General features: G+C 43.7%; 1 protein-coding gene and 1 long non-coding RNA gene across 52 annotated transcripts in view; one reads left to right on the forward strand and one right to left on the reverse strand.

The window, feature by feature from the left end:
- The window catches only part of LOC147994993 (uncharacterized), a 38,855-nt gene extending 35,848 nt beyond the window's left edge, over positions 1-3,007 (forward strand). The window contains exon 3 of the long non-coding RNA XR_015686927.1: positions 283-3,007. This is a non-coding gene — a long non-coding RNA (uncharacterized LOC147994993). The remainder of the gene's footprint in view (positions 1-282) is intronic.
- Positions 1-13,541, reverse strand: part of Foxp1 (forkhead box P1) — a 595,264-nt gene that overhangs the window by 45,144 nt on the left and 536,579 nt on the right. For all 51 annotated transcript variants that reach the window (XM_087656767.1, XM_087656772.1, XM_087656758.1 and 48 more), the window contains 1 exon segment: positions 8,141-8,245. In XM_087656767.1, coding sequence (XP_087512893.1) covers positions 8,141-8,245 — 105 coding nt within the window.

Raw genomic sequence — 13,541 nt, forward strand, 5'->3', positions numbered from 1 at the left:
GTGCATAATTAATAGGAAATGAAATATTCAAATGGCCTCTAATGCAGCCCACTGAAATGCTGTCGAAATAAAAAAAAAAAGGATATGGAAAATGTGGAGGTCTCAGGAACAGTTATGAATGCTGGCATGTGTCAGCTTTCTGCATCCAAACGGATGCAAATATAAAACCCTGCTAAAATTTAGCTACGAAAACAACAGGCTACTGTAAATATCGGCTGCTAGCAAAGGACTGACATTTTATTACTGTTTTCTCTCCTTTTGTTTTTGTTTTTCTTTTGGTAGAATGGCCCAGCTTCCATTCTTCTCAACAACCCTAAGTTGAGACATCACACACTGGCAACAGCTCAGGGCCGGTGGATGGACACGACAGAGAGCTGGAAGGAAGAGTGGGCCTCTAAATAGGAAGAGAATCCGATGTGGAAAGAAACATTTAGCTCTAAAAAACAAAATAAGACAGAAACAAACAAACAAACAAACAACAACAAAAATGATTACCTTTCCTTTAAAAAAAAAGAGTAGAAGGGAAAAAGCAAAAAACTAAAACAAAGACAATGTGATTTTTAATTTCCCTTCTTGAAGACTGTAACTTGGTAAAATTTGTAATAGGCAGAATTCTACCTAAATACCTATGAGACCTGAGGATTTGTGTATTATCTGGAGGGAATGTAAGCCCTCATAAAAAAATGAGAACAGAATTATATAGTCAAGACACATTGTGGATCAAAAACACATTTGGAAAGAATGTGACCCTGTTCGCACATCTCCAAAGACCCGCCCTGGACACGATCCATTTAAGTCTCTGGCACAATGCACCTCTTGTTTATCACCATGTGGGAGAAGCTCAGAAAGAGCAGACACTAAGAGATTTAAAAAAGAAAAAAAAAATCCTTCCAAAAATAAAGCCAGCAAATGCTAAGCGAGGAGGGAGAACCGTGGGGCTTCCTCTCCGTGTGCGAGAGACACGGGCTATTTCAACAGCTGATTCCTCCCTCAAAGTATACAGCACACATAAAATAAACACGGGTCACGAAAATTAACAAATCATCATAACTGTCTCATACATCCTGGGCTGGCTGCGGAAAAACAAGATCATTCTGGATTTATATCTGTAAGTATGGGATTTCCTGGACAGCTAGTATCCACAAACAATTACACACGGGAGGAACACGGGGAGAAAGACAGCATTATTTCAAATCTGAGCTGAGCGGCGTGATTTGTAAAGGGCTGAACAGGAACTGAAGCTGAAACCTGATGCAAGCAAATTCTTCTGAAGGCACTGATGGACACTGGGCTGTTGGTCTTGGCTCCCGGGCTGTTTTGTTAGGTCACTGGGTTTTGAGGGTGATGAGGATCTCGCTAGCACAGAAACTTGAGGAGAGGCAACCAACTTAATCTCTCGATTTACATAAAATAATAATAATTTTTTAAAAAAGATCTAATGACACTTCACTCAGGAGTTAGAGCTTTTATGAGACCTGTTGCCAATATGAGCGTCTTGGAATGATCTCATCTCTCATCCTGGCTAAATTCCAGCACACAATTTCATTAACCCGGGTACCACAGGTGATAAAACTCATTTTTCCCTAAAGAGACAGCTAAAAAGTACCAGTTATACATTTATGAAGTACCAGCAATCAAAATTATGGATTTTCTAAAAGGTTTTTAACTACTTTTATTGAAAGGAAAATCGCTGTCTCAGACTTTTGCGACACTATTGCTAATAATAAATTTTACCATTTAGACATGGCCATAATATGGTAGACGGTGTCGATAAAAGTACGGGACAGAGACGAGCCTTGTCTTCTAAGTAAGGCCGGAAGTGAACACGAGACACCGAAGGTAACTAATGCAGCGTTAAAGCCGAGCATCTGTGGTCTTCTACGTCTGCTGTACCCTCGCAGCTCCATGAAGAATTACCTTCCCCGGTCAACATTCGAAAATACTACCAAGTTTTTCAAGGAATGCAAGATTTAAGTTTCATTTCTCAGTAACAGTGCATCCAAACATTATTTGCTTCTTTTCTTGTTTGTGTTTTGTTTTTGAGTGTAGTGGCCTGTTTGTTATGGACCTATCTCTCTCTCTCTGTGTGTGTGTGTGTGTGTGTGTGTGTGTGTTTTTGACGAATTTCTCTAAACTTTTCTATACAATATTCTCCATATCACTAGAGGGCACTGTGGTCTTTGGGCCACTTTGACCTCTTTAAGTACTAGGGAAGGTCTTGAACTCTTAAGAGAAGTCAAAAAGATTAAAGAAGCTGGGTTTTCTTGTTGTTTTTTATTTTTTATTTTTTTAAGGGGAAAAGCATTTTCCCCTTCTTGGGAACATCCCACTTTTATTCTTTTAAAAGCAACTCTAGCAAACACAAGGTAAGTAGAGAAGTCATGTTTGCGGAACTACAAAGCTCATTTTGCAACTTCCCTCAGGTCTGACGTGGGAAAATTCATACCTATGATTTGGAAAGACTGCACTGGTGAAGCTGGTCCTAGATTTGCACACGCCCAAATTAAGGGCAGTTACCCCCCCTCCCCCATCTGCTGGTTACCTGTGCTCCAGAGCTGACTGGGGGTAATTTCCCTGCAGAACATTCAGGCCGGCAAGCCCCAGAGCCACAAGTGGGTTTGAAACAATGTATGATATCCGGCCTCCCTAGACATGTATTAGCATATACCTGGTTCCTTTAGCACTGCTTTGTTTTTCCAAAACCACAAACACAGTTGCTGGAATTTCGTGTGGAAGTGCTTAAGGGGCTGGAAGTTAACACCTTGGTGAGGCGTGCAGCCTCTCCGTGGCTGTGAAACAAAGGCCTCTTTGTCGGGGGTTTCTTGAAATGTTTTCTTAACATGTTCCAAGTAGTTTTAGGCAGGGAACTAAAGTAAACAAGATGTTACCATGATAAAAACACTTGTGAAAACAGTACAGAACACACTTGGTTTCTTTCACATGGAACTCTCTCCCAAGTTTTGAAAAGTAAAATTCACCGAATAAAAAATGTTTAAAGCAATTTACCAAAGAACCCTCTTGTTCTGCCTGTAGCCCCAACCTTCTGGAAAGGGTCAGAGTTCCATCTCTGGCCGTTCTCTGTCATGCTATTCTCATGTCTTCCATTAGGAACCCACAGAAAACCTCTTTCGGCTTTCATAAACTACGCACAACTGACTAACATGTAAAGGCATGCCTGTTTTACTTGCCTTTGTCTGAATGGAACCTTTCTGCATGAAAAATAACCAAAAAGGGGAAAAAAAAAAAACAAAACCAAAAAAACCAAAAACCAAAAAAACCTTTTCAAATGGAATACTATGCAAGGATACAAAGTAATCAAGTCACACAAAGGACTAATTAGGAGGAGGCGAGGGTGTCACTCAGGGTCAAGCAGGGTGCTGGCCCAGCGTACACTGGGCCCTGGGTTTCACCTCCAAAGCAAGGTGGGGAGTGGAGGATGGGTGACTAATGGAGAAAAAGGTACTGTGTCCAAGCACTTCAGAAGCCATAGCCTGGTCTGAGCATACACTCAAGCTGGAAAATGGGGAGGACGGTCCTAACCGAGAACTTTCCAGTCCACTCTTTACCTCTCCAAAGCCTAGTGGAAGCTGTGTGCTTTGTGTCTTTGTCTTAAAGGGGAATAAGCCTAACTTCATATCCTTACAGTAAAGACTAATACTGACTGGTCTGGAAACAGAGACTGAGGGGATGGAGAGATGGTTAAGTGTAACAGCTTCCCCTCTGAGAAGGCCTTGAACTTGCTTTTGTTCTCAGGATTTGGAGCAATGGACACTAGGATGCCATCGAGGCAAGCAGAAGCACCTTCTGGCATCAGTAAACCCCCAAAATATCAGTCACGTGACAACTCTGCTTGGGGAGATTTGAGAGAGAAGACAGTGCCCAGAACTAAAAGTTCAATTTGTGTGGGGAGAAACAGGCTATGGGCAGGGTCTCTGCAGGCTTGGGGGAAAGACAGCCACGTACATTTCGAACAGTGTACACCTCTGAAATAAAGGTCCCGTGGTGACCCTTGCTTGCCTTACGAACAAACCCTGTGGAGAAGGCGTCACGTAAAGGCTCTGGTCTTCATTTTCTGTCAACTCTAATACTTCTTCATCAAGTTCTTCATCAAGAAGAGAAAAAAATACACTTCTGCCTTTGTCCCTGAGCCTCCTCTCTCCATCAACAGCGACTGTCTAAATGGAGTTGTATCCTGATTTACTTTTTCTGACCCCCTGTGGCAATCACACCTACTACCTGGAATCAAACGGCACTGCAAAACAAGAACTAGGCCAACATGAGGAACATGACCTTTCAGACACCAAACCTGTGTGATGCCAGGCTGGAGAACCTCAGAGCCAGGGGCGTAAAACCTGTGGGTGTTGGAGCAGATCACAGTCTCTGCTATGCATGCACATACCCCAGGCTACCTAGCCAACAGAATCCAGGAGGCACAAAGCAGTCTTCAGTTGGAAATACGAGGTGGCGCCAACAATGTGACCCTGGATCAAAGGCCATTTGCTGGCTGGTATGAGGGGCACAGGCATGCTTCTTCCTCACTTGGACCCTGCTTGTTTTAGAGTGATGGGGGACAGGACTCGGTACATTAAGTCCACAATGTCATTCCACCCTCAGGACTAGACTGTAAGCAACTTTCTATCTTATCTCAGAAAACAATCCTCGATGCCTTCCCTAAATACAAGATTGGGAACTTCTGGATATTTGAAACTATTGCTCCTCAAATATACGCCAGTGTTTGTAAAGGCACTTCCCATGGTGTGCCTTTGGAGTCTAACAATTCCAAGAGCTCATCATTAATACACCCATTAATACACCGGACTGCACATGCTAGTAGCCACTAAAATGCTACACAAACGACCACCCGTAAGAGTAGCCCCATTCCTGACCTGCCTTTAAAACAAGTAGAAAGCAATTCACTAATTTAAAAACCTTCTCCCAGATGGCACAGTGCGACTGCCAAGACTGAGACTGGAGCTCACAGTAGCTGGGTGACCTCGGGTAAATCACTCAAACTCTGATCCCTACTGCCTTAACCGAGCATTCAAAACGCTATGACATTTTCCCAGGTAGTTGTGAGGATTAAATTATATGTATTAATACATATTATTACATATCTGAAATGTCTCCATTGCATATATAAGACTGTGTAATTATACACCATGAAAAAGTGACTAGTGTCAATCTGCTCACACCACAGATATGAATGGAGGGGGCTTATGGACAAGTAGAGCCAAGATTCTTCCAGAAACTTCCACCTGGTAACCTGAGGAGAAATGCTTGAACTCTTATTCACTCACAACAGTGTTAGAACTCCAGGAAACCATGAGGCATTCATTGGAACTGCAAGAGTTTACCTAGAGCAGACAGATTTCTCTTTGGGGCTGAGCGGAGATGTGCTACTCTAAGTCTCCAAGGTGACTTACATGTTTTCCACTTCATTAGGCAAGATCCTGAACCTAAAGAGAAGACCGAATCTCTAAGCGTTAAAATCTTGCTGCAAAAGGAGGGAAAACTGAGATCCCAAATCAGGCTTCTGCCATGAGAATGTTCACTTTCGTTTACTTAGTTCAAGCCTCTCATCCCCACTCCCAGATACATCATGTGTACGAGTCCCTTTGCGCTGGGGCAGAAATGGAACGAAGTTTGGCTCAAAACTAGAACAGAGGGCTTAATCTGGACCAATGGAGGTCTCTACACAAGGCTAGAGGGCTTAATCTGGACCAATGGAGGTCTCTACACAAGGCTAGAGGGCTTAATCTGGACCAATGGTGGTCTCTACACAGGCTAACAAGGAAGAAAGGAGAAAAACCTGCACCGAGTGAGGGGTAATCCCATGACATACAAACCTGTTTTCTCCAATTCCACTTAGAAAAGTTCTAAGAATGAAGGCAACAGAGAAAATCAGAGCTACGGGGACCCCAAAGGGCAGCATTCCCAAGCCACCTGGATCCTGGCACGCCTTGCGGGAGCTATGCTACGGGAGTTCCGGTTGATACCAGCTCATGTTCACCCGCTGCCTCTACTCTTCTTTTCTTATATCAACTCAAGTCAGGTTTGTACAACTTGCAAACAAAGTCTTCTGAAAAATACTGGCACATAAGCAAACAGTAGGAAATAAGCAAGCTATATTGCAAGTTGATAGCGGGCACTCCAGTTCCGCTGAGCAAACAGGAACCAGGAGCATGTCATGCCATGTGCAAAACCACAATAAAGGCTGGAGAGAGGGTTTTCAACCCAGAGTCAGGCTCCTAACATCCTGAGCGGTGAACGGGGTTCTTGTTTGTAGGAGGTAAATCTAGGCTTCAATTCAAAAGATCTCTGCAGTTTTTTTTTTCTCTCCAACTTTAGAAGTGGTTTGAATTATTCGCTCTTTCTACATCCTGAGGCCTAGCCGTAGCTTAACTGCCAGCTCGTAGCACAGGAACCTACGACACGAAGGCGATCAGGATTAGAAATACTTTGACCATTAACGAAAGTTTTTTAAATGGGTGGAAATGGGGCACTGGCAATGCCTTTTCTGTCCCTAGAGTTGATGATACATGTCAGACGAGTGATGACAGCAGTTTTATACTTCAAGATTTTATAAACATAAATCACGTTGACCGATGCTTGCCAGCCATTCTATGGGAGAGTGGGATCTGTAATGTCTTTACTCAGCACTGGTATAGCCAGGGAAATCGGAGTTTCCGGGTGCATCCTGCGAAGCTCTTTTCCTCTCATTGGATAAATACGATTAGGCAGACGAAAGGATGGTAATACAACAGATTCCATGAGCGAGCTGCAGTGAGGATAAAGCTAGCGCCTGCTTATCTCAATGTTAATGACGCAGTCAGGGAGGACTGTTGCTTCTCTGATGTTGACACTTACTAGCTTTTTGGGACACAGCCTACCACAGAATAAGGATACGATATGAAAAGCTATATAATGAGTTCAAAGCCTCCTATAGCATTGCCATTATAGTAAAATATTCACATAAAATTACCTGCAGGCAATACTATAAGCATCTCTAGGGGTGGCTGCACTACTGTGCTCGTGTCTAGACCATAAAGATGGCCATAAAGGATGCTCTCACCCTACAGAAACCGTCATGTGCCCCGATGTACAGAAGCTGTATGTAATGCATGCTAAAGAGAAGATGATACTTCTGTGGTAGCCCAAATGAGAATGGCCCCCCGAGGCTCATAGATTTCAATGCTTAGTCCCGAGTTACTGGAATTACTTGAGAAATATTGGGAGGTGTAGCCATGTTGGAGGAGGTGTGTCATTGGGGGTGGGCTCTGAGGTTTCCAAAGTGCACACTAGGCCCAGAGCCTCTCTCCCCGCCTGCTGCCTGCAGATCAGGATAGAAGGGTCTCAGCTACGGCTCCAGGTTCACGCCCATTTGCTTTCTGCCATGATGATCACAGACTAATCCTCTACAAGTACGAGCCAGTCCCAATTGAAGGCTTTCTTGAGAGAGTTGCCTTAGTCACGGTGTCTCTTCACAGCAATGGAACACTTACACGACTGTATTCAGTACACTGGCCAAGGATTCAGCATGTGGTTTATAAGTGATGCCAAGAACACAGGGTAGTTGGTCAGATTGTTAACCAAGTTGACAGCACAGGAGAGGGAAGGAAACACAGGAGAGTTGTGAGGCAGAGAGATCCAGTTCAAATGGAGAAAGTGAGCAGCCTGTTTTGGCAGAGCCTATCAGCTCCACAGCTTGGGACGAGACAGCCCGAGTTTATATCATACATCTGCCCACTTCCCCCTGTGAGGAGAGTGATCTCAACAGAAGCCACCCACTACAGAGGTTAAGAAACCAAGATGGCGGCACTGTCTCAGGATACCGTGTCAAAGAAGGGGTCCGGTCACCAAACTATCAAGGACCATTCTCTGAAACCAATTTTCTAAAGTTAGGCTGGGGTACGTGCAAAACCAGGGAGAGCTGAAGAATTAAAGGTGCACCGTGGGCTTCTCTCTGCACCAGGGTTTGTCTGGAAAGCTGACTGGTATTGGTGCCTTCCCTTTAAGTCTCCTTGCCATGGCAGGGCAACCCTCCAGGGACAGTCTCCAACAGGAAGTCAACCTGATGGGTGGAGGGGGACAGCATGAGGGACAACTACAGGACAGAGAAGACAAGGCAGGTGATCCTTACTTTAGAAAGGCCGGGAAGTCGTCACAAACTGCTTCACAGCCTGGCCACTTGCAGACACCATGTCCGTAGAGAGGGTGGCTGTGGGGGTGCTCCTCGTGGGACAAGCTGCAAGAGAACACACAAGGCAAGAGGATGAGTACAACAGCCTAGAGCGTGCACGTGGCCCAGGAGAGCGCCCGACACACCTCACACTGTCATTCCCCAAGGAGTCTAATTAATCCTGATGGTTTTCTTTCCTTTTCTTTTTTTTTAAGCAAGAGTTAAACTATGAGCCTGGAGATTACGTTCTAAACACATTTAAGTATAATTACCTGATGTTAGGAACATACCTCCATGTGTGAAAAATGTTTGACAGGGTTTTGTTTGAAGCAAAGCTCTCTACTCAGACAGCAAAGGTTGCTGCAAAATGGCCACACTGAGTGTACACAATACGACTGGAAAATCTGTATGAGTCGTGGCTCTCATATTTTTCCACACAGGACATTTCATGCTTCTTCCTCCTCTCCTCTCTATGAAAACAGCTTTCACAAAATTGAATGTGTCTTGTCCTCTTTTTTTTTTTTTTAAACTAGTTTTGTCTAGGAAAAACTATTAAAATAAAAAAGTGCAATACTGAAAAAAATATTTTTCAGGGCGCATATGTCCATACCAGTGATTAGCTTAGAATTAACCTGTGGTGGTGGGAAGTTTGTATTTCTCGAGTTACTGACAGCAAAGTAAACTACATGTGGGCAGAAAGGGGTTAATGCTCCAGTGGGGTTCCAATCGATAAGTAATGATCTGACCACTAGGATCAAGTCAGGGGATGCTTTGATCTGAGCCATGTGGTGCACAGGGAGGAGGCTAGCCAGTCTCAAATATTTTCTCTATCCACATTTCCCTCAGACATATTATTTTTACAGTCACTTCCATAACTTCAGATTCCATCAAATAGAAATGTAGACTGAGCAGGAGCTCTGGTTTCTACTCAGACAACTCTCCCTCCACAGAAAGGGAGGGGATATCCTGCAACTCACTCTGCTGCCTCTCCCTGGTTTGAACAGATATACATGCGTGTACATGCGTGCACACACACACACTCACACACACGCATGCGCAGCTATCTTGGACTTTATCCTACTAGTGAGAGGCCTTTTCATGTACCACATCCTTAGACTGTAGGTACAAACTGATGCTCCCGGCCCCTCCCTTACGATAGAACCAATCCACAGCTAGCAGATTCCAAACCTTCAAATGCAGAGATTCTCAGTGAGCATGCCAGAGAGTAACACCTCCCAAAGGCAATGAGGGCCCCCTTTGTTTTTAAAATCGCTTTGCCGGAAGTCTAACAAAGTGAAAATACTAAACATGGGAACCAAAAGAAAAAGGAAAAACTGAAAACAGTAATTTGCAATGGTAGCAGAGATGTCCACCTTGCAAGAAAAGGACATAAACCAGAGAATAAGGGTACCAATATGGAAATTTGTGAAGCCAGTGGCAGAGGGGCATTCTCTAAGCACAGAAGGTAAAATCCCACCGGATCCAACAAAGGTGTGGGCTTGTGCATGAGCAGTTACAAATCACTAGTAGTCTTAGAACTGAAAGACTGCTTCACCGGCATCAAAACCCTCACACAATCAGAGTAAAGGCGCGAGTTATCAGAGATGCTTTTTCTGAACGCTTTCAGAAGCATCCCGAGCCCACTAATTATTTTCTCTAGCTATGATGAGAGGCTAATTGAAGTATTTTCCTATACTGAAGAATATACATGCATGTGTATCTAAATGTATATAGAGAAACATTTGGAAAATACTGGGAATAAATATCCTAAAATACACACTTCAGTGCATGAGGAACTATAATCTTTCTACTTAATGCCATTTTGCTTTGTAAACCTTTAACATTTTTATTTTATTTTACATGTATGTTTTATCTGCACATGTATATATGTACCATGTGGGTGTCTGGTGCCTGAAGACGTCAGAAGAGGATGACAAGATCCCATGATATTGGAGTTAGACAGTTTACAAGCCACCATGTGGGTGCTGGGAAGTGAATTCCGTTCCTCTGCAAGAGCAGCCTGTCCTCTTACGCACTGAGCCATCTCTCCTGTCACTTTGTAAAAAAATGAAGAAAAAAAAAAACCCACCTCAAGTTATCAACTAGTCTCTAAAACTTTCACCTACTGATAGGGAACATGGAGCTACCTTCTGTATCTGACTTTAACCATGTCTGTAATTTGCACACTAGGATGTCTATAAAGAGTGTCAGAGATAAAACTTATTAGGCTAAACATCTTGGCATACACTGATCTCTACCAAAAGGCGCATTCAGAGAAACTCAGAATCAACCAGTCAATGATACTAAGATGGACTTCCCTGGGAAAAGACCACCAGCTGTGCCTGCTGAGTGCCTGAACCTGTGTCTGTCAGTGTAGAAGCCAGAAGTCTTGGCTGCTGAGAACATAAAATTCTTATGACAAGAACTGTAAATGGCGCTCAGTCTAGTCAAGAATCCTCAATGCAACCTGCACAGCTCACCACAATGCTTGCTGCCCGCCTGGCTTTTTTTTTTTTTTTAAATTAACTCATGAATAAAAACTCTTTCCCGCCAAATGTTTATTTCTACTTCAACTTGGAATCAGCTACAGGATGGAAAGAAGACTTTGGTCCTGATACCCAGAGCCTAAACAAACAGCCAGCCACCCTGTGCACAGAAGCACGTGCTCATTTGTTAATTTAACTGAAACCACCTTTTCTTATTTCGAAAAGATCACATGCTCTTGTTGTCACAGTGCTGAGTTGGCTGGCACGGTAGCCACTCGCCCCACCCCGCCCGAGACATCACTGGTCACATTTTTGTGGTCGCTGCTCTGTATCTCACCAGCTCTCCCTACGTATTGTGTAACTGAATATGTTTGAATATTGCACTGCCTTGAAGAAAATACTTAGGTTCGGATGGGAGAAGAGGTTGGCAGCGGTACCCCAGTGGGACCTCGGAGAGACTCTTCAGAGACCAGCAGTTCAACACTGGGAGATGCACTGGAACCCAAGGAAGGCTGAGTATTACCTCACAACTTCTTACACCTTTTATGAGGGTTTTACTTTGCAGATTGTCAGAAGCCGTTGACATGCAATTGTCAAAAGTTGTATACACTCGCACACACAGTAGGAAAAGTAGCAAGCACCACTCAAGACTAGATTCACAGTCTGCCATTGACTCTGTTGTCATAGGAAAGCTGCCCAGACCCTGAGGACTATAGCTGAGGCTGGCTTTTGGCTCCCCGAGTCATTCTGTACACAGCCACCATGGAGCCCAGTCACACCTCCGGATAGAAACTTTGACGTTTCATCAAGAGAGTATAAGGAACATTAGATTTGCACTGCTTTCTGGCTTCTGAAAAAAGGGCTAAAAAAGAAAACACAAATTTATCGACTTTGGTGTATTTCAAGCTCCAGGAAAAATAGGCTGAAAGACAGCGGGCAGATGAGCTTCTGAGAGAGGCCACCAAGACTCAGCATGACAGAAACTAGTCACAGGTGACCGTGAGGAGAGAGTGGACTGGATTATTAACGTCTGTGAGAAATGCTTGCCAGGCTGGCTTTTAAGATGCTCAAACACATGTACTCAAAAGGAAACTATGAAAAGTTTGGATCAATTGGTTCTTTCCTTCCCTTTCTTCACTTCCTTTCCCATCCCCCTTCTTCTCTCTTTCTTTGCCCAGGTGGCTTTGAACTCCACATAGCCAAGAATAACCTTGAATTCCTGATCCTCCTCTAGTCACCAACTGCCAAATCCTGGGATTACAAGTGTACACTAGACTATGCCAGGCCTCAGGTCAAATGTTCAATAAAATTTTAGTTTACTATAACTCTCGGGTTGAATATTCCTATAGGCAGTGATCACTGATTCTCACACACTGAGCACCTCATACCAAGCTCAGTCAACGCTGGAGAGATTTGTCAATGAGAGGACAGCAAACGCCTTGTTCCTATTTCATTTTGCTGGGTGACACACTCCGTATTTGTTTTCCCTTATTCTTGTAGGTAAAGGCCAGCATTATGCAAACCCCCGAGAGATATTGCTGAAGATAATTTGTATTACTAAATTTTATTCAGACTATGTACAACGCAGACAGATACGTTCCAGAAAAGCCAATTGATTTACATCTTTCCTGATAATCCTTGCTACGTAAGAACTAAATATAATTTTTACCACGAGAACAGTGGTAGTGCTGTAGACGTGAAGGAGTCAACGTGCCAGGGAACGTATAATGACATACAGATATGAGCTAACTCCTGACACTACATGGTACTTATCAATGCGTTTACATTTGCTATGGTGTGATGCCTCCGTTTCCAATGACATTTGCTAGGCTATTTCTGTTCCATTTATTTTCCCGACATTGACACACACCAGCCACAGTCTTTACTTCACATTGGTGGTGGAAAAGATTCTCTTTTCAGTCAGTGCTGGAGCTTGAACCCTGGGCCTTGTGAATCCTGGGCAAAACGTGCTACCCACTGAGCTACATCCTCGGGCCTCTTGGGTTAGTACGGATGAATGAGTTCACTTTACACTCCCCTGTTCACTGCCTAGCTAAGAGTGGAAACTGAAATTCTTCCCGTCACCTGCCACAGCGACTACTTCTCAAGATTACAGTGTGCAGACTTCAGGGACACTCAAGCTGTGGGTCCTGGTGGTGAGCAAAGGCAGAGGAATTCTTGACTAAGGAGACAGACTATGGACCTCACCAAATCAAACACGTCCTACATGTTTGTACACATCCGCTTTGCTATATAAATCAATTCCTCCATCTACAAAGGCTGCAACTAAATATTTAACGTAAGTGGCACATGGTTGCACATGTCTCCTGAGTCCCTCCCTGAGCTCATTTTTGTCCTATCCCAAATTTGCCTACTTGGTCTTCTAAAACTTGATTCATTTGTAGCAAGAGCCAACAACAGTGTCTACTGTGCACACCCCTCTCCCTAACCACCCATCACACCAAAATTACAAACTGTTCTTTAGTTTGCTGTATGTGGTTAAGTCATGGAGAGCTGTGTTGATCTTTTTGCATTGCTTAAGATCATGATTTTGTTGCTCCAGAGAATCATGCACATCATGAAGAGTTCGCCCACTTAGAATATGTAATTCAATGATTTCATATATATTTGGAGTTACAGAACCACTACCAGAGACTCGTTAGAAAATAATTGTATCGTCTCTATAGAAATTCTGTACCTAGCAACAGGCACTCCCCTCCTTCCTGCTGCCTGCAGCCCCCTATTACCTGCTCCCAGGCCCCAGACATGTACTGCACATTTCATACAAACACCATCAGACGGCATGAACTCGCTGGTGGATGGCTTCTTTCACTTAGCGTGTTTTAGAGGCTAACACACCCAAACTGCAGCTTTTC

This window comes from Rattus norvegicus, chromosome 4 (genome assembly GCF_021556685.1).
Source record: "Rattus norvegicus strain SHRSP/BbbUtx chromosome 4, alternate assembly SHRSP_T2T, whole genome shotgun sequence".
NCBI classification, from domain to species: domain Eukaryota; kingdom Metazoa; phylum Chordata; class Mammalia; order Rodentia; family Muridae; genus Rattus; species Rattus norvegicus.